The following is a 19568-nucleotide window of genomic DNA, read 5'->3' as shown; positions in this document are numbered from 1 at the left end:
TATTTCATAAAGCCTTTATTCCCCAAGATGTTACTATCATATCAAGTCCCAAAAGGGCGACTCAGAAAAGGCATATAAGTGTTTCTTTCTTGATTAATTCTATAAAACAGAAGAGGTTAGAAACTGAAGTTTGGAAAATGGAGTGAATACATAGATGTAAAGTAATCTCAATGCTCCTATATTTACCAACATTTTCAGAAATGCTCATTCCATAAAACAAGTGTTAAGAAGACTAATGAAGCAGATATTCATGCTTGCTTATTTCTGTGTGGTCTGTGGATCTGTGCATTAATGAAATAAATTTTGCACACTGGCTAGAAATAACAGGCAAATGGGTTAAACATGTTTTAAAGGAAGCTTCATGAAGTCATGTTCTATGAAGAGTTCTTTTTTTTTTTTTTTTGCTTTGTTTGTTTCTGTTTTTCATCTATAACTTCATGGATCTTATTTCAGAAAATGGAATTAGCAGCATGACCCATCGGGCCCACCATATCCATCCACACTTGGTTCAATCCCATTTAGTAGTGAAATTTCCCGTTGCCTTCTTTACTGCTCACCTCAATAGCAGGATAAGTGAACATAAAAACTTACTTTTGGTAGATACTTCAAGTGTAGCCCACCCCCAAGTAAGAAGATAACCCTGAACAGCAAACAGGAGAGAAAAAAGCAAAGCAGGTTTTTTTTTTTCTTCCATTTTTATATGGTTTTCTTTTAGAGACACTGGCCCAGTTTCTACTAGCTTTTACCCATGTGCTTCAAAACTCATTTTAAGGTTATATTAATACAAAAATAGTGAGGTTGGCATTGCGGACCAATGGGGACTGATCACAAACACTTCCTATTCGTTGAACTTAATTATTTTACGCAGTTTCACACTTCTGACCTTGTTTTCCAAGTATTAAATTTCAAATAACAGATATTACTTTTTTTAACACTGTACTTATCTACCCTAAATCCCTTAGCAGGCATTCAGAGGAGATATTTGCTTAATAATAGATCGAGACAGTTAAAGGTTGGTCTGAATTGGTTTGGGTGTATCATAAAAATCAATAAGAGAATGAATAGTTTTTCACTGAAGCCATAACATCCTATGTAAAAAAACATTTAAATCTGCTTTTTGTTTCAACAACCCAGCCTACACTGAAATTCTAGAACACTTACCTCTTCTACTATCTCTCTTCATCTTATTTGGATCTTCATAGTCCCCCACCCAATTATATTCCACTGGCATAGATATAGGTCGTAGCTTGCCTAAACACAGAGAACAAAATTCACATCACATTGTTTTTCTTCCCCATGTCTGCTCAAACTTAAACTGACTTTTAGCTACAGTCTGCAAAACACACTCACTCATATGCAACATTATGGTTGGCATTTGTGAAGATGAAAAATATGTGTGTTTTGAGCCAGAAGGTGAAACTGCCTGTGGCAATTGGCCAGGTGATGATGCAAACTTAAGGCACTTTTTATAAGTAATACAGAACGGCCTAGGTTTGCTCTCTTAGGAGCCCCAGACTTTAAGAATGTGGTCCTTTACAAAGAGGACCATTATTTTAGTGACTTCATTTTCTATAACTGGATCTGTCTTATTCCTCAATGCCCAAGTATCTCTATTTTGATAGCCAATCTTCAAGACAGTAGCCCCTTGTATTTAAGGTTGGAACACAGTATTAACTTCCCATCTTCACTGCTTTCTAATTTCTATCTGCTTTTTATTTTATTTTATTTTTTTAAAATTATACAGAAAAGTTTATTTCACTATTGTAAGCAATTGAATCTTTAGGTTCATAATATTCTGAATATCAATCAAAAGAATGTTATGTTACAACTTCATAAGAAATAAAAATTTAAGGGTAACATTTCATTGAATTTCATCTACTTTATCAAGCAAATTACATTAATTATACCTAAATTTCAAACAGGCCACATCATTTTGTTTTCAGTCTATTTTTCTATTTAGTGAACAAAATATCTATTTTCTCTATTGTTGCTGTTCATTCGCTAAGTCAAGTCCAACTCTTTGTGATCCCGTGGACTGCAGCATCCCAGGCTTTTCTGTCCTTCTCTGTCTCCCAGAGTTTTCTTAAACTCATGTCTATTGAGTTAATGATGCTATCCAACCATCTCATCCTCTGTCACTCTCTTCACTCCTGCTCTCAATCTTGCCCAGCATCAGGGTCTTCTATTTTCTGTCCATGGGTTTTTTTTTTTTTTTAGTTTTTTATTTTTAAAATTTTAAAATCTTTAATTCTTACATGTGTTCCCAAACATGAACCTTCCCCCCACCTCCCTCCCCACAACATCTATCTGGGTCATCCCCATGCACCAGCCCCAAGCATGCTGCACCCTGCGTCAGACATAGACTGGCGATTCAATTCTTACATGATAGTATACATGTTAGAATGCCATTCTCCCAAATCATCCCACCCTCTCCCTCTCCCTCTGAGTCCAAAAGTCCGTTATACACAGCTGTGTCTTTTTTCCTGTCTTGCATACAGGGTCGTCATTGCCATCTTCCTAAATTCCATATATATGTGTTAGTATACTGTATTGGTGTTTTTCTTTCTGGCTTACTTCACTCTGTATAATGAAAAGGGAACCTTCCTACACTGTTGGTGGGAATGCAAACTAGTACAGCCACTATGGAGAACAGTGTGGAGATTCCTTAAAAAATTGCAAATAGAACTACCTTATGACCCAGCAATCCCACTGCTGGGCATACACACCAAGGAAACCAGAATTGAAAGACACACATGTACCCCAATGTTCATCGCAGCACTGTTTATAATAGCCAGGACATGGAAACAACCTAGATGTTTTTTAGATACTACCATGCTTCAGCAACATGGCTAGATTCTTTTCTACGGCCTAAAGCTGGGTCTGCCCTTAAGCATCTCTTTTGCTATTATGAACTCTAGTTTCCAGATTCAAGTAATCACTGCTTTGGTCTGTCCCATTTTCCTCTGGGTCTGTGTTCTTGCTAAACAGCATTTTATTTTAGCAAGCAGAACTTATGACATAGACTTTAAGGATAGCTTTTCGGTGAGGATGATCAATTAATTTCTGATCAATTCAAAATGTGTGAAGCACAAAATAGCCAAAAGAAAAATCACTCACAAGTATCAAAAGGACATCTAGGACAACACCTAATTCTCAAAATTATAAGAAATAAACCATTACACTCATTTTACCAGAGGAAGGGCCTGGGATAGAGTATGCAATTTACCCAAGGACACACAGTTGGTAAGTGTGTAGTACCAGGGTTCAAACCTAGGCATTCAAATAGTACTTCTGCAATAACTTTTGGTAACTTCAGTATTCACCCACTCATATTCTGGCCTCTCAGTTTTTTGAGATTCTCTCCACCCATTCTAGTGGTCATATGCTTAATCTTGATCACCTGAAAAGGCAGTAATTCTTCCCAGTATCCCACTTTTCAACTAAAACCTGTGTTTTTAGCACATCCTCCACAGCACTCTAACAATTTCTCCTTTAATCTACCAATCTTCCCACCTTTCAACATCTCTTGGCCACAGTATGGTCTTGTCACTCTCCCCCTTGGCTAGATTAATTTCACAATCAAATTGTTACAGACATTCCACATATTTCATTAAAAAATCCATTAAGATACTTGTTTCTCATTATGTTGTTAAGGGAAAAATGTGACAACTTAATGGCATTTTGCCAATACAGTTTATTCAGTATATTTTACTAAGCTCTTTGAAATTTGAGGATGAACTAGACATGACAAAATTATTAATGACCCACAAATGAAGTATTTACTTAGTGACTTCCTTACAAGGTGTGCAAACGACTTCATAAATGATCACTTCAGCTTCCAAATTTTCATGGGATAGATCTCTGCAATTTTACAGAGAGAATCTGGGTGAGCTGATGTAGGTGACACGTGATCATAAGCCTTGCAATATCTCTCTGCTACTGTCTCATAGTTAAATTATTCTGTTACTTGGCTTTTCATATCTGTTGCACATCTGGAGCATTCTAACCAGGATCTCTATAGAGGTGCCAATTGTACACTGTATTTCTTACTGTAGCCTAATAAATGTAGAAAAGGTCAAAGATAGATACTTTTGGATTTTGTTTGATTTTTATTCTGAAATTAATGGCAAGTAGCTTTTTTAAAAAGATGAACTATATCTAGCTGCAACTAAACACAAACAGAACACGAAATATAATTGAAAGAATATTTAGCACTGGGAACTATAATTCAATATCTTGTAATAATCTGTAATATATATATAGATGAATCACTTTGATGTACACCAAAACCTGACAAAACATTGTAAATTACACTTCGATTTAAAAAATGATTAAAAAATAAAATAAAGATCTACTAAATTAAATTTAAAAATTAATTTAAAAAATTTAATTTCCAGTCCTACTCCCAGCCTCTAGAGACTGCAGGGGGCTGGGGAGTGAGTTTAATTACCAACGATCAATTATTTAGTCAACTGTGCCTATACGACAAAACCTCCATACAAATCAAAAGGACAGGGTTTGAAGAGTTCCCAGGCAATGAACAGAAGGAGAGTTCAGGAGAGTGGCACCCTAGGGAGGGCACAGAAGCTCCTAGCTCTTGCCACATGTCTTGCACTATGCATCTATACCATCCAGCTGTTCCCATGTTATATCCTTTATAATAACCTGGTGATCTACTAAAAAAACAAACAAACAAACAAACAAAAGAATATTGACAACAATGGAATGCCTTACAATGATCAAATACTGTTTCAATATGAAACTGCTATGCTTTAATAGCAGTGTTCAAAACTGTCTGAAAATAAACTGACTTTTTCCTTAGCCAATAAAGTATTTTCAGTGCTATTACACATGCTACGGTGCTCTGTGGCAGAGTTAACTGCTTGCTCTACTGGGCTCCCTTAGTTCCTTGGTATACATGATCCTTAATTACACTGTATTCTATCTTTCTGTTTATAGTTTTTTCTACTTTTTGGCAGGAACTGGGTCTTATATATCTTTGTTATGAAAGTTCCTGGCAAGGATTCTGACCCAGAGTGGGTATTCACTAAATTTCTTTTGAACGCTTGAATGAAAGGATGCTAGACATTAGGGAGATTACTGGGCTGTTCACTGGATCCTACTCCTTTTTTTTCTTACTCAAGGGCATCTCTTGAGTAATTCTACCTTACATTCTCTTGTAGCATCAATTTCCCCTTTCTATCCGTGATTCCCATTAGCGTACAAACAAGCTGTAATGTCTGCAGTCTTAAAAAATAAACAAAACTCTCTTCGCTAACAGCCACCCCACAACCCCTTTCTCTGGTCCCCTAAGAAAAACTCCTAGAAGTCTCATTTTGATTTTCAGTCTCCAATTTCTCTCCTCTTTCTCCCCCTAGCTTTATTGAAGTATTAGCAGATTCATGTTGATATATGGCAAAACCAATGCAATATTGTAAAGTAATTAACCTCCAATTAAAATAAATAAATTTATATTAAAAAATAAAATTTACACATTAAGGCTGTACAGAATGACTTTTTGAGGTGTGTAATGTGATTGTATGTATACACACACATACATTGTGAAATGATTACCACAAGCAGGTTACAATACCCTTCACCTCATACAGTTACCATCTGTGTGTGCATGTATGACTGTGTCGACTATGTGGTGAGAACACTTAAGATCTAATCTACTCTCTTAGCAAAATTCAAGTGTATATAATGGAAAACATCACAGCGGTTCTTCAAACAATTAAAAAGAGAACTTCTGTAGGATCCAGCAACCCTACTTCTGGATATATATTGAAAGGAAATGAAATTAGTATCTCCAAGAGTTCACATTCATTGTAACATTGTTCACAATAGCTAAGATATGTAAACAATCCAAAGATGAATGCAGAAAACGTGGTGCATGAGCACGTGCGCACGCACACACGCACACACACACACATACACACACACAGAGGAATATTACTCTGCCATAAAAAGGAAATCTTGCTGTCTGTGATGGCGTGGATGAAGCTGAAGGACATATGCTACATGAAATTAGCCAGGCACAAAAGACAAATGCTGTATGATCTCACTTATATGCAGAATTTCCTCTTTTCTTTTGAATCTTCTCCAGTTAAGATCTTGCCCCTCAACTCCCCTAAAACTACTATTGTCAAGGTTACTAATGCTTCCATGTTGCTAAATCCAAAAGACAATTCTCAGAACCCTTGACTTTTCTTATCTATCTGCAACATTTGACACAGAGGATTATTCTTTTCTTGAAATACGTTCTTCACTTGGCGCCCAGGATACTATCTTTCTCTGGTTTTTGTCTCCTTTTCCCTTATTAAACTCAAATGCATACTTTAGAGCTCAGCAAAAATGACATTTCCTCAGGGATATTCTCGTTGAACTTGTTCTAGGTTGGGTTTCTCTGTATTTGTTTTTCTTTCATAATTTTTTTCATAATGTGTCACTTATAGTCAAGTAAGTATTTATTAAATTAGTTGCTTGAATTCTGTCACCATTCTAGAATGTAAATTTCACAAGGGAACAGAAATTTCTCTGTTGTTCACCATGGTATCTCTATCATTTACCACAATGACTTAAACATAGTTAACAGCTCAATATTTGTTAACTGATGACCTGTTAAGAAAGTAAATAGGGGACCTTCCTCATACATTGGAGTTAAAAATGGTCCAAGCTATATGGTTAGTTTCTATTTTCAAAGTTTCCTTTCCCTTTCTTCCTGTCAGCTTTCCATCCCCCCTCCCCCTCACTTTCCCTCCCTTTCTGACCAACCACTTTCACTATTCTAACAAATTGAGCCTGACAGAGCTGTGTGCTAATCAAGCAGAACTAGAAATCCTGCCTCCTGATTTCTTATCTAGAAACATCTCCATATTAAACTACCAATGGTGCATGCTGAAATACTACTGAATTGCTGCCTTTTTCAGCCGTATCCCTCCCCTACATTTTTAAAACTCTGGCCCCAACATGCTAAAATCATTACGTTTCAGGATGATATACAGCATCTGAGAAGTAATTTTCTCTATTACAGTTGCCAAAGAATTGGGGGAAAAAAGGCTGCAGAGAAATTTCTCTTTATGTCTGATGTACCTTTTAATTGCTCACAAAAGAAGCTTTCCCTAGAAAAATACACACACACACATATACACATCTGTTCTGAATACTTTAGCCAATATTTTGATGAAAATGAGTATAGTAAGGAATGTTAAGCTATAAGCATGTCACATACACCCATCAAACTCCCCACATACCAGACAGAAAAATTACTTTCAGATGGTTGACTGCATTTCTAGGAAAACATCCCGAGGTTATTTAAGGTAGAGAATCACACATTTAAAGAGGAGTAAAACTGAATTAAATGGAAAGTCAGTACTTTTTAAAGGATAAAGGCAACATATCTGGATCTAATAAAATAAGTAAGAATGGGCACTTTGATCTCTAGGGCCATATTTTTAAAATTTCACTTCTAGATAAAAGAGTTTGGGAGAAAAACTGGCTTGTAAACATCACAATGTGATGATTATTTAAGTACTGGATTTAACACCTTTTAACAATATAAATCAAATACAAACCTGATGATTATTAACTTGAAATCTTTTTGGTTGCATTAATAGAGAAGCAAAACAATTAAAATATCATTTCAAAGAATAAGCTACATCTTGTTTGTGAATTTTCTTACTGCTCCCTAAAAGTGATCTAGACTTTAAATGGGAAGTCACATAAAAATTGTTGAAGGAGAAAATTTTGAACCACATCAAAAATTATAGGGAATTTTGAACACTTGATTCCAAGGCGAATTACATTTTGAACCAAATTACATTCTGCCAAGAAAGCAAATGTGCTGTACACACTGGAGTACAGAAAGGCAGGCTATTTCAGTTGAAATGTTGCCACTGTGCATAGAGACTATTCCTCTACATTAGAGGGATGTGGGAGGTCTGGGAAGAATTCAGTGGTTTAAATACTAAGCGGCAAAACAGTTCTGGCTTCTCTTCTGAAGGCTCTGGTGGGTAAAAAAGCAATGAGCTATGCTAAATACTTTTGCCTCCTGCTGTGCTCAGCAATACAGTTGTGGGAAAGAAAGATGATGTGGGGTAAATATTATTTGGTTAAAAGCATGCCATTTTCCAGTTAAATACGACAATAGAGTAAACTATTTTTTAAAAAGGTAGAGATGAAAAACTTGACACACACCCAGTCAATTTCTTAGGATTTCATCGATAATCAGTGTTGGAGTCAGCCTGTGAACGTAGACTTTGTAACTTCATTATATTAAGTTGCCTCAGCGATGAGTTGAAGGCCATTACATTATACAAATATTCAATTCATTTTTCTTCAAAAATAATTCACTGACATGTATGATTACTGCTTTTCAAACAACTATACTCCCAGCCAGTTTGCAACTCTTGGAAAAAGTTCTTAAAGGCTAGGTAAAGAATTCGTAGAAGATTCGAACATAAACTGTAGCTGTAACTGTGTTTGTTATCCATCCCTGAACCAAGATGGAAAATAAACTGGCTTGACATGATGTATCATTTATAAAGTAATGTTAGGTTGTCATATGTATACTTTTAAATGGCTATTGTTTTAATTATTTGCTTTAATGTTTCCAGTCATTAAGATATTAAGTGTATAATTTTTAGTCATTGCTTTTAACAAGATTGGATATCACACTTGACATTTTCTATCCCCAGGGATCTATTTCTTCCATGATTCCAGCAAATTGTTTTGCTGTAATAAAAGTAATTCTATGAGGAGCCATGCACTGATCGTTTCAGTTAGTATTTATTATCTTAGTTTGGACTTTCATCACAAATAAGATTTACTTTAGAAAATTGCTTTTCTGCATGATAAAAATGAAGATGACATTCAACAAGCTGTCTGCTGGAGCAGACTTCAAGTTAAGAATAGAGGATTTCTGTTAAGTCAGCAATTTGCAACTTAAATTTTATCATTGGTATATGGGTCTTTAGGAGGAGCTGCAAGACTGTATCAGCTTTTGTCAAAATATATGCCATCAAACATCAGTTACATTGGGAGGTATTTTGTGACCAAAACCAAAGAAGATGCAATGTACAAATACATTTGGGAAACCAAGATTTTCAAAGCCTTTAGTATGCTAATGTGCATGTAATAATCTCCAAGAGGCGGGTAAAATATGCAGAGCTTCCCAATCTTAATTAACCACATAATCTCCTTCTTTTACAAAGAATCTCTTTCAGAAGTAGTGATCTGAAGAACATACATAAGAAAATGCTGGATTATTTAAGCCACATTGTGATTTGAAAGCAAACATCAACCACTCTATTTAAATTTCACCTGGCTGCTATTTAGTACATCATTTTCCCATGGAGGGAAAATGCATTCTGATTTCAATTAGGGACAGTTCCCTCCTGCTCCACGGGATGCCATGATTAGGTTTTCTACTGTAGAGCTGGGTAAGTCGTCTCAGACACTCACAAGCTTGTATTATTTCTGCCCAGAGAATATGCTAAGTGTGAGTAAATGTAGGTTTATCATTTCAGAGCAGTAAGTTCCCAGATTGTATGAATGAGAGAAAAAGGCAATTGGCCCTATGTCATAGAAGGTTTCTTTAATTTTTGAGTCATAAATATCTGACTCTGTATTTGTCGACAACCGATTCTTCTTAATTTAGCTAGGGTATCTCAACAGTAGCACTCATGATGTTTTGGATTGGATCATTCTTTACTGTTGGGGGGAGGGGTGTCCTATTCATTTTATGATGTTTAGTAGCATCTTGGGCTTCAACTCACTGGATGCCTGTAGCACCTCCACGTCCATTTATGACAACTACCAGGGTTCCCAGAAATTGCCAAATGTCCCCTAGGGGACAATACTGACCCAGTTGCAAATCTCCTGAGTTGGTTTATTTCTATTTTTGGTTTTCCCATTTTGTCTTTAAGGGAAGCACTAATTCACTTAGTTCCTATCCTTCTGTTAATTCATTTAAAGATGTTTCTCTTTTTCTCTAATAGTTGCATCAACTTTGTTGGTTTGCTAATTCTTCCTTTTTATCTACTTATTAATATTCTAGAATTTTATTAAAAGTTTTTTTCCCTCTTAATCTTACTGTTATCTATTACTTCGTTTCCTCTTGCCCGATTTCACTTTTTTGAAAGTCTCCAACTATTCAATTTACTTAGCATATTTAAAAGCAGTTAATCTTATACTTTAAAAATGTGCAGAGTCTAAATCGTTTTAAACATACCTAACATATGAAGTAATGATTTCAGTAACAGAACTTAAAAAGAAAACTCTGTGATACCACAGAGGTTTCTAGTGTTATGAGCTATTTGACATTCTTCCTTCTACTTTTCAAAACCAAAAAAACAAGCAAACTATTTCTTTTCATAGGCATAATTTAAATGGTTGGTTATTGGGAATACTTCCATTCCTTTAGTTTGTCATTGAGTCCCTCCACAGGAAAGAAGGAAGTATTAATTTGATCCATCAGCACTTCACAATCTTTGAGCCACTTTTATTTATGAGCACCAGTGATTTACTATGCCATTTAGGCACCATTACTTGAGTACTTTCTATGAGGCAAAATCAGTGCTAAGTACTTGGCATATATTTAATCCTCATAAAACTCATTTGATCCTCATCAAAATACTGTGAGTAGTACTGCTATCCCATTTTACAGATAAGGAAACAAAAGTACAGTGAGGCTAACTCTCAAGTACAAGGTCAATCAGTTATTAAAGGCCAAGCCTTGGCACCAAATTCAGCTCTATCTGACCTCAAAACTCATGCTCTATTTTTAATCAGTAAAATTATAGAGATGAAGGAAGAGCACCTTCCCTAGATGATTACTCCAAATTTTACCTTAGACTATTTTCTATTTCTATGCCAAAATATTGCTGAACTACTTTTCCATCAGTTACATGCTCCCTTATCACCATCAGCTTGATAGTCAAAATTCTTTTGTGAAGCTAACCAACATGTAGTCTTTATGAAATGTATTAAGTAAGTCCTAAAGAATAAGAATTCCTATGAGTACAGTACTTGTCTCATATTTCTGCATTTTTGATTTACTAATTTTTACTTTGTTTAATTTTGCTTTGCAAGTAGTACATTTTACTTGAGCACAGAAATTTCTTGTGATTAGAATCTCATTTTCTTTTGTCTCTAATAGCTGATGAATAACAGTTGGGCTATTGTTTGATAAAGACAATTTATACTAAAAAAACATAGGAGAGGGAACAAGCTTTCATTTGGAAATGTATTTGTGAATGTATTCTGCGTATCTTTAAGAAATGTTTGAAATAATGCTATTAATTGTAATTCAACTGCCCAAAAGATAGAATGAAGTTGTACGACAGAGAAAGGTGATTTTGAACTATGATGAGAGACCCTAGAACCTTCAGACCATATCCTCACCTCACAATGATAAAGCTCAGTTCCCAGTATCACTGCCCATAGGTCCTTCATCATGCTATTATAGGTCACTTCAAGCCATGTACTATTTATGTAGCTAAAAAGGACATGGTATTTGGTTTTCTCTTGTTCCAACTATTCCAGTGGAAAATGATCAGGTATAATATAGAAATTAATTTTCCTCACTGCACACTGTGGACAGATAACATTTATGAGAAACACTTGTAAAACACCAACCTTGCATTCACTTGTGTGCTTTCTGTGAGGTCCTGAATTTTCAATAAATCAGAAAAGGTCTGAATTTCTTCAAACTAATACTATTCTACAATATTATTGTCAAAAATATGTTTTTATCCTATTTTTAGAAAACATGACCACTCATAACCACAAAGAGACTCAGCCAACTGTGTCTACCTTTTAGCAGGTTTATATGCACAGAAATGTGCTGTGATGGAGCAACAAGAGCAAGGAGTCTGTGAAGAGTGAAAAAAAGAAAGCTGATGGGAAATACTATCATTCTGAAAAGTCACCAAGCAACTAATCTCATCCAATTTGAACCTTTGCCTTTGAAGCATGAGCAGATGAGACCAAAGAGTTAAAGTAATTTAATGCTATCCTTTTTTCCCTTTTATTTTCACATTACAATTTCTTTTCTTCCTTGAATTTTCTGTGTATTCATCCCATCTTATTCTCCAAAGAATTTTAAATGGCTCTTATTATTATTATTTACATGTTGAAGTATTTCAGTTCTCTGATTGTTTTCCCTCAGTTTTACTGAGGGATAATTGACAAATAAAAATTGCATTCATTTCAGGTATACAAAATGATGATTTGATATTATGCATATACACTGTGAAATGATAACCACAATCAAGCTATCAGCTCAAATACTTATCCTTTTTTGTATATGTGGTGAAAACACTTAGGATCTATTCTCTCAGCAACACTAAAGTTTCCATGTAATAACGAAGCAGTGAAAATAAATATCTGGCACATACTGGGTACTTTCTAGTCAATTTACAGCCTGTTGTCATTAAATTCTCACAAAATGTCTATGAGACAGACATTATCATCTTCATTTAACAAATGAGAAACTGAGCCCTAGAGTAACATTCCTAAAGTCATATTGGAGTAATTAGATGGCAGACAGGATTAACAAATGTGGCTGATTATAAAGCCAATACCAGCAATCACTAATCTAGGTTGTTTCCCTTACTGTATCTGTATTTCCAGGAATCATTCTTGTTTATCTTTTTAGGAAAGTAAAACCCATTTACACTTTCTCATTTAAAAAGAGCCTAACACACTGTTGCTAACTTTACCCCTCATTTCAGCTGTCTTTTCCTATGGTGTGTTAGGGCCATGTCTATGTGAATGCATGTTTACTGTAACGCCAGGAAATACAAAACATATAGAAGAACATACATAATTAGACCTAGTTCTGCTTGATTGAAATCAGATGCTTGAATTTTGAAGGAGTAATGAAATTTTGACAAACTACTTTCCTCACTTCAGTTCAGACACTCAGTTGTGTCCGACTCTTTGTGACCCCATGGACTGCAGCACACCAGGCTTCCCTGTCCATCACCAACTCCCAGAGCTTACTCAAACTCATGTGATGCCATGCAACCGTCTCATCCTCTGTCATCCCCTCCTCCTCCTGCCTTCAACCTTTCCCACTATCAGGGTCTTTTCCAATGAGTCAGTTCTTCATGAGGCGGACAAAGTATTGGAGCTTCAGCTTCAGCATCAGTCCTTGCAATGAATATTTAGGACTGGTTTCCTTTAGGATTGATTGGTTTGATCTCTGTGTAGTCCAAGGGACTCTCAAGAGTCTTCTCCAACATCACTGTTCAAAAGCACCAATTCTTTGGCACTCAGCCTTCTTTACAGTCCAATTCTCACATCCATACATGACAACTGGAAAAACCATAGCTTTGACTAGATAGACCTTTGTTGGCAAAGTACTATGTCTGCTTTTTAATATGCTGTCTAGGGTGGTCATAACTTTTCTTCCAAGGAGCAAGCATCTTTTAATTTTATGACTACAGTCACCATCTGCAATGATTTTGGAGCCCCCCAAAATAAAGTCTCTCACTGTTTTCCATTGTTTCCCCATCTACTGGCCATGAGGTGATGGGACCAGATGCCAAGATCTTAGTTTTCTGAATGTTGCATTTTAAGCCAACTTTTTCACTCTCTTCTTTCACTGTAATCAACAGCCTCTTTAGTTCTTCTTCACTTTCTGCCATAATGGTGGTGTCATCTGCATATCTGAGGTTATTGATATTTCTCCCAGCAATCTTGATTCCAGCTTGTGCTTCATCCAGCCTAGCATTTCGCATGATGTACTCTGCATAGAAGTTAAACAAGCAGGGTGACAATATACAGCCTTGACGTACTCCTTTCCCAGTCTGGAACCAGTCTGGTTTTCCATGTCCAGTTCTAACTGTTGCTTCTTGCCCTGCATACAGATTTCTCAGGAGGCAGGTAAGGTGGTCTGGTATTTCCATCTCTATAAGAACTTTCCACAGTTTGTTGTGATCCACACAGTCGAAGTCTTTGGCATAGTCAATAAAGCAAAAATAGATGTTTTTCTGGTATTCTCTTGCTTTAATGATGACCCAACAGATGTTGGCAATTTGATCTCTGGTTCCTCTGCCTTTTCTAAATCCAGCTTGAACATCTGGAAGTTCATGATTCACATACTGTTGAAGCCTGGCTTGGAGGATTTTGAGCATTAGTTTGCTAGTGTGTGAGATGAGTGCAATTGTGCAATAGTTTGAGCATTCTTTGGCATTGCCTTTCTTTGGGATTGGAATGAAAACTGACCTTTTCCAGTCCTGTGGCCACCGATGAGTTTTCCAAATTTGCTGGCATATTCAGTGCAGCACTTTCACAGCATCATCTTTTAGGATTTGAAATAGCTTAAGTGGAATTCCATCATCTCTACTAGCTTTGTTTGTAGTGATGCTTCCTAAGGCCCATTTGACTTCGCATTCCAGGATGTTTGGCTCTAGGTGAGTGATCAGACCATCATGGTTATCATAGTTATCTTTTTTATATAGTTCTTTTGTGTATTCTTGCCACCTCTTCTTAATATTTCTGCTTCTGTTAGGTCCATACCATTTCTGTCCTTTATTGCGCCCATCTTTGAATGAAATGTTCCCTTGGTATCTCAAATTTTCTTGGGGAGATCTCTAGTCTTTCCTATTCTATTGTTTTCCTCTATTTCTTTGCATTATCACTGAGGAAGGCTTTCTTATCTCTCCTTGTTATTCTTTGGAACTCTTCATTCAAATGGGCATATCTTTCCTTTTTCCCTTTGCATTTAGCTTCTCTTCTTTTCTCAGCTATTTGTAAGGCCTCCTCAGGCAACCATTTTGCCTTTTTGAACTACTTTCCTACATTTTAGCAAAATATTTTCATATTATTTAGTTAGCTGGTAACACTGATAGAGTCAACAAATATCAAGGTTCTACCACTTACTAGCTGGGTAAGATATTTAACCCATTTATAAAGTAAGGATTCTATTAGTTATCTACCTCTCGGGGTTGTGAGGATTAAATGGGTTAATGCTTTTTAGAATGAAAGTAAAAGTAGTTCAATCGTGCCAACTCTTTGCGACTCCATGGACTATACAGTCCATGGAATTCTCCAGGCCAGAATATGGGAGTGGATAGCCTTTCCCTGCGGAGAAGGCAATGGCACCCCACTCCAGCACTCTTGCCTGGACAATCCCATGGACAGAGGAGCCTGGTGGGCCACAGTCCATGGGGTCACTAAGAGTTGGACACAACTGAGTGACTTCACTTTCACTTTTCACTTTCATGCATTGGAGAAGGAAATGGCAACCCACTCCAGCGTTCTTGCCTGGAGAATCCCAGGGATGGGGGAGCTTCATGGGCTGCCGTCTATGGGGTTGCACAGAGTTGGACACAACTGAAGCGACTTAGCAGCAGCAGCAGCCTTTCCCTTCTCCAGGGGATCTTCCCAACCCAGGGATTGAACCCAGGTCTCCCTCATTGGAGGCGAATTCTTTACCAGCTGAGCCACAAGGAAAGCCCAAGAATACTGGAGTGGGTAGCCTATCCTTCCTCCAGCCAATCTTCCCAACCCAGGAATTGAACCAGGGTCTCCTGCATTGCAGCTGGACTCTTTACCAACTGACCTATGACGTAAGCCCAATGCTTTTTAAAGGCATACATAAAAGCTCAACAAGTATTTACTTATTTTCTAGATAGGCCATCTACTGTCTATCCATACTGTATTTATCTTATGGCTTAGGGCAAATAACTGATCTTTTAATTCACTCTTACCCACAAATAGTGGGTCCATGATATAAACTGAGAAGTTGGTTAACAAATATGATAAAGCATTTAATAAACCTCCAGTCTTAAAATAAAGTTCATGATTAGGATATTTTCAAATATTCTTCTTTATATCTGTTTCTTTGTCACTGAGTCTAATAACAGAGTGTCTCTAAATTTTAATTTTTGTCTTATATATCTAACTTTAAAATATGAATGAAGACAAAAGCACACAGTAAAAACTGTATTATATTTCTCCTTTGCTTCTCAAAACACTATCTAGACTCTTAAAATCTTAACTCTGAACCTCTTTGAGTAAATAGGTAACTGGGAAGTTAATAGGTAGCAATGGAGGCTAAGTCCACACACTGGAAGATAAGGATATTTGCAATGAAGAACTAAGTTGAACTGTAAGGCTAAAGGACTTATACAATGATTTTAAAATATTTCACAAGTGCTAACAAGTTAAATTACTCTCATTTTCAGAAAATATAAATTGTGAACTTTTTTTTTTGGCAATCAGGGTTTATTTTTTTATATACTTCAGCAGGATCAAGCATTTCATTATCATTATTTTTAAACCCAAGAGAATATTGTCACACTTGGGGATCCATATAATGGGACCATTTTATAAGTTAAATGAAGTTGTCATCAATTATTACTTATTAAGGGTTGAAGTTACTAATACTTGGGGCCTTTAGGGGATGGGCTGGGAGATTTATATAAACTCTCAGATCTCAGTACTAGGTTTGAGAGGGTGTCAAGTATTTGGTAGGGATAACTAGCACTGAGAAACCCTGGATGATGACTATTCATCATTTAAAACTCAGCATAAACGTCACTTGTATTTATGTGACTTCCCAGGAAGACACTGGGGCTTCATCGCCCATGCTACTGCAGCACTTGGTGCACTTTCCGCCTTACCTAAAGCTGCTGCTGCACTGCGTCTCTTTGTTCTTTCCCTTTGGGCTATGGCTGCCTTCCAGGGAAGATTTATGTTTTACTCATCTTTGCATCCCCAGTGCCTGGCTGACTTTATACACACAACAAATATCAGTTGAATGTATTAACAGATAAATTACTCTTTGGGAATGTTATGGCCCGAAATTCATGTATGTGAGAAGTAGGTTTTATTACTTAAGATCTGATTTTAAAAAGGTAAATATTCATTAAACTGCTAGTTACATGGAACAATTTTCCAGTCATGCCAGGGAATCTCTGCTGGAGTATCTCTAAAGTAACTCTAAGTGAAAGTTCAGGCTATATTTCAGGTTCAAAATTAAAAAAACAAAAACAAAAACCACCTTCAAATCTAAAAGTAAAAGAACTTTTGTTTTTACTTATTCCTCTTTTAAGTATATATACATTTATTTTCTCCTAAGTTGTTTATAAAAACACTTTAGGTATCTATAGTATATCTACATTTTCTAAAATTTAAATGATATTCTATTTTATTGGAAGAGGTATGATTTGTGGAACATGATAGCACTAGGTGCTTTAAACCATAGTCTGAAGGAACTAACAGTTCACAGCTATTTAAGTAAGGCCTTGGTAAACTATTTTTCATAAAGCTATCAATAATCAACTTTATCTAGTGACTATAATTTCCCCTTAAACATTCTTATCTACTTCAATACAAGTAGAAAACAGCCAGAAAATTCTGGGACATAAAAAAAGAAGAGTTGATATACATTTGTTTGAGCAAGCTCCAGGAGTTGGTGATGGACAAGGAAGCCTGACGTGCTGTAGTCCATGGAGTCACAACCATTTGGACATGACTGAGCAACTGAACTGACCGCCTATCTAATAATATATAGTCAATAAGTACTTGTGGAATGAATGCAGAAAAATAGAAATCTCATGTGATGAGGCAGGGGTGGGGATAACGAAGATGGCAGGCAGAGGTTTACTGCAGAAGTTTACAGTAGTGGAGAAAAGCAAAGGTGCAAATACCTTCAATTTATGACAGTTCAAAATAAGTGCCACCAGGGTTGTATAAATGAGGAGCACATGAAAAAACAGCACATGTACAGAGAGTAATATAAAGCATGATAGGTAGGGTTCTATTACTTAGGATCGTTTTGGACAAAATTTTCCATACTTATTACTCATTTTTACCAAAAAAGCTGTAAGGAAATAGGGTGTCAGTTATAAAGTATGTGATGACCAATATTTTGGGACCACAGGAGGGAGGCATATGGCCATGGTGAACAAGTAAGGCAGGTAAGTAGAAAGAGAAAGTTAAAAACAACTTTCTTTCTCTTCAGCTTCTACTGATCAAATCTGCACTTATCAGCAAGGATCCTACCCTTCTCCTAAAACTGGAAAGCAAGGAGTACAGAATTCCAATTAAATCCATTCATTCTTGCAAGAGGACCAAAGAATTTACTACTCTAACTTTAGGCAAATTTATCTGCAAATGGTTCAGCTAAACTATATCAATTCTGGGTTACTTTCTTGGTCATGCATGGAAAAATAGGAGCCAGATTAAAAAAAAAAATCCTGGGACATGGTAACTTTAGGCCCATCTTTGCTTTAAATATATCATGTCCTGTCTATTTAAAATCCACTCAAAATGTACCACTTCTTATAAAAAAAAAAACACAAAAATCAAGATGAAATTTTACCTAGAAAAGTCCATCTAAGATTTTTTTAATATCTGAGAAATACAGAAATTTGATTTTAAGTAAGTTATGTTAACAGTTAAGTATTGATTAAAAAAAGAAAAAAACCCTCTTGAACTACTTCAGTTTGGCAACCTCTGATATACAAAAATTACATGTGATTCAAAAAGGTTTCTATGTATTGTTAAGTTAAAACACTGCCTTTGGAAGGCAATTATTCTTGCTTACCTTTGGAAAATTTAGAATAAATTTTAATGTCATGCCTTATATTGTTGAGATTCCACTTGGAAGCACACAACAGAAACAGATCAATTACAAAGATTCAAAAGCTCTCAGGTAATTTTCGCAACCGAAAAGCCTAGGAAAAAAAATTGAGATTCCCATACCAGACAAACTCCTTCATCAACGTAAGAGAAGACTTCTTACCATAAGTTGGGGTGCTTTCTCGTCTTCCTTGACTACTTGATCTTCCCTTCTCATATTCGTAACAATACAAGACAGTGTCTTCCTCGACAATATTAAACCTCTTTCGATATTCTTGATCCAGAAATGAGTTTGGTGATTCAGATCCCTTATGCACTGGCTTGCCCACCATGTGTCCTCTGAGGTCTTCACAAGGAAGGTTTCCTTTTTCATCCCTAAAGAAAGGGTAAAGGAGAAGGATGTCGGGAAGTGTTAGGGAGGTAAAATGGCAGAGGGTTTAAAGTAGTAATAATATCCTTCCTGTATATCTTCTGATCTTTCCAAACTTTCTTTGATGTTTATAGGGCAATTTTTAATTATTCCTATTTTGCAGGGGGAAAAAATGCCAAGACTCAGAGAGATTGAATGACTAGCCTAAAGGTTACACAGGTAATAAATGACACTGCTAGACATGGACCATGGATAATCTAACTCCTGCTCTAGTTCATGTTCACCATACTATGACATATAAAAGAAATCATCTCAGCACATAAATTGCTTTTACTGCTTAAGAAAATAGGTATAATATTAACAATGCTAACAATATAGGCTTCTTCTGCCAGTTCATCTAACTGATTCATGGTAATATTTGCACTGCTTAAAAACAAAGATGTATTTAAGAACTACCACCTCTGTGAGGGTACTGTGACTTTAAGAACCAAGTTAGCACTATATAAACTGGTATTTTAAGAATTTCAAACAGTTTGTTATTAATAAAATAACCTTAGTGTAAAGAATTACACTCTGTATTTAAATGGTATATGTCTAATTT

General features: G+C 36.0%; 1 protein-coding gene across 8 annotated transcripts in view; it reads right to left on the bottom strand.

Annotated features, from left to right (window-relative positions):
* Positions 1 to 19568, bottom strand: part of CNKSR2 (connector enhancer of kinase suppressor of Ras 2) — a 286492-nt gene that overhangs the window by 94191 nt on the left and 172733 nt on the right. For 4 of the 8 annotated variants that reach the window (XM_027963027.2, XM_027963029.2, XM_027963031.3 and 1 more), the window contains 2 exons: positions 18761 to 18972; positions 1162 to 1251 (listed from right to left, as the gene is read on the bottom strand). In XM_027963027.2, the coding sequence (XP_027818828.1) occupies positions 1162 to 1251; positions 18761 to 18972 (302 nt within the window). The remainder of the gene's footprint in view (positions 1 to 1161; positions 1252 to 18760; positions 18973 to 19568) is intronic. The other 4 variants (XM_027963028.2, XM_027963030.2, XM_060407734.1 and 1 more) reach the window with 1 other exon arrangement.

This window comes from Ovis aries, chromosome X (assembly GCF_016772045.2).
Source record: "Ovis aries strain OAR_USU_Benz2616 breed Rambouillet chromosome X, ARS-UI_Ramb_v3.0, whole genome shotgun sequence".
Taxonomy (NCBI): Eukaryota; Metazoa; Chordata; class Mammalia; order Artiodactyla; family Bovidae; genus Ovis; species Ovis aries.
The sequence above is the reverse complement of the archived record's forward strand: the minus strand, read 5'-3'. Positions and strand labels throughout refer to the sequence as shown.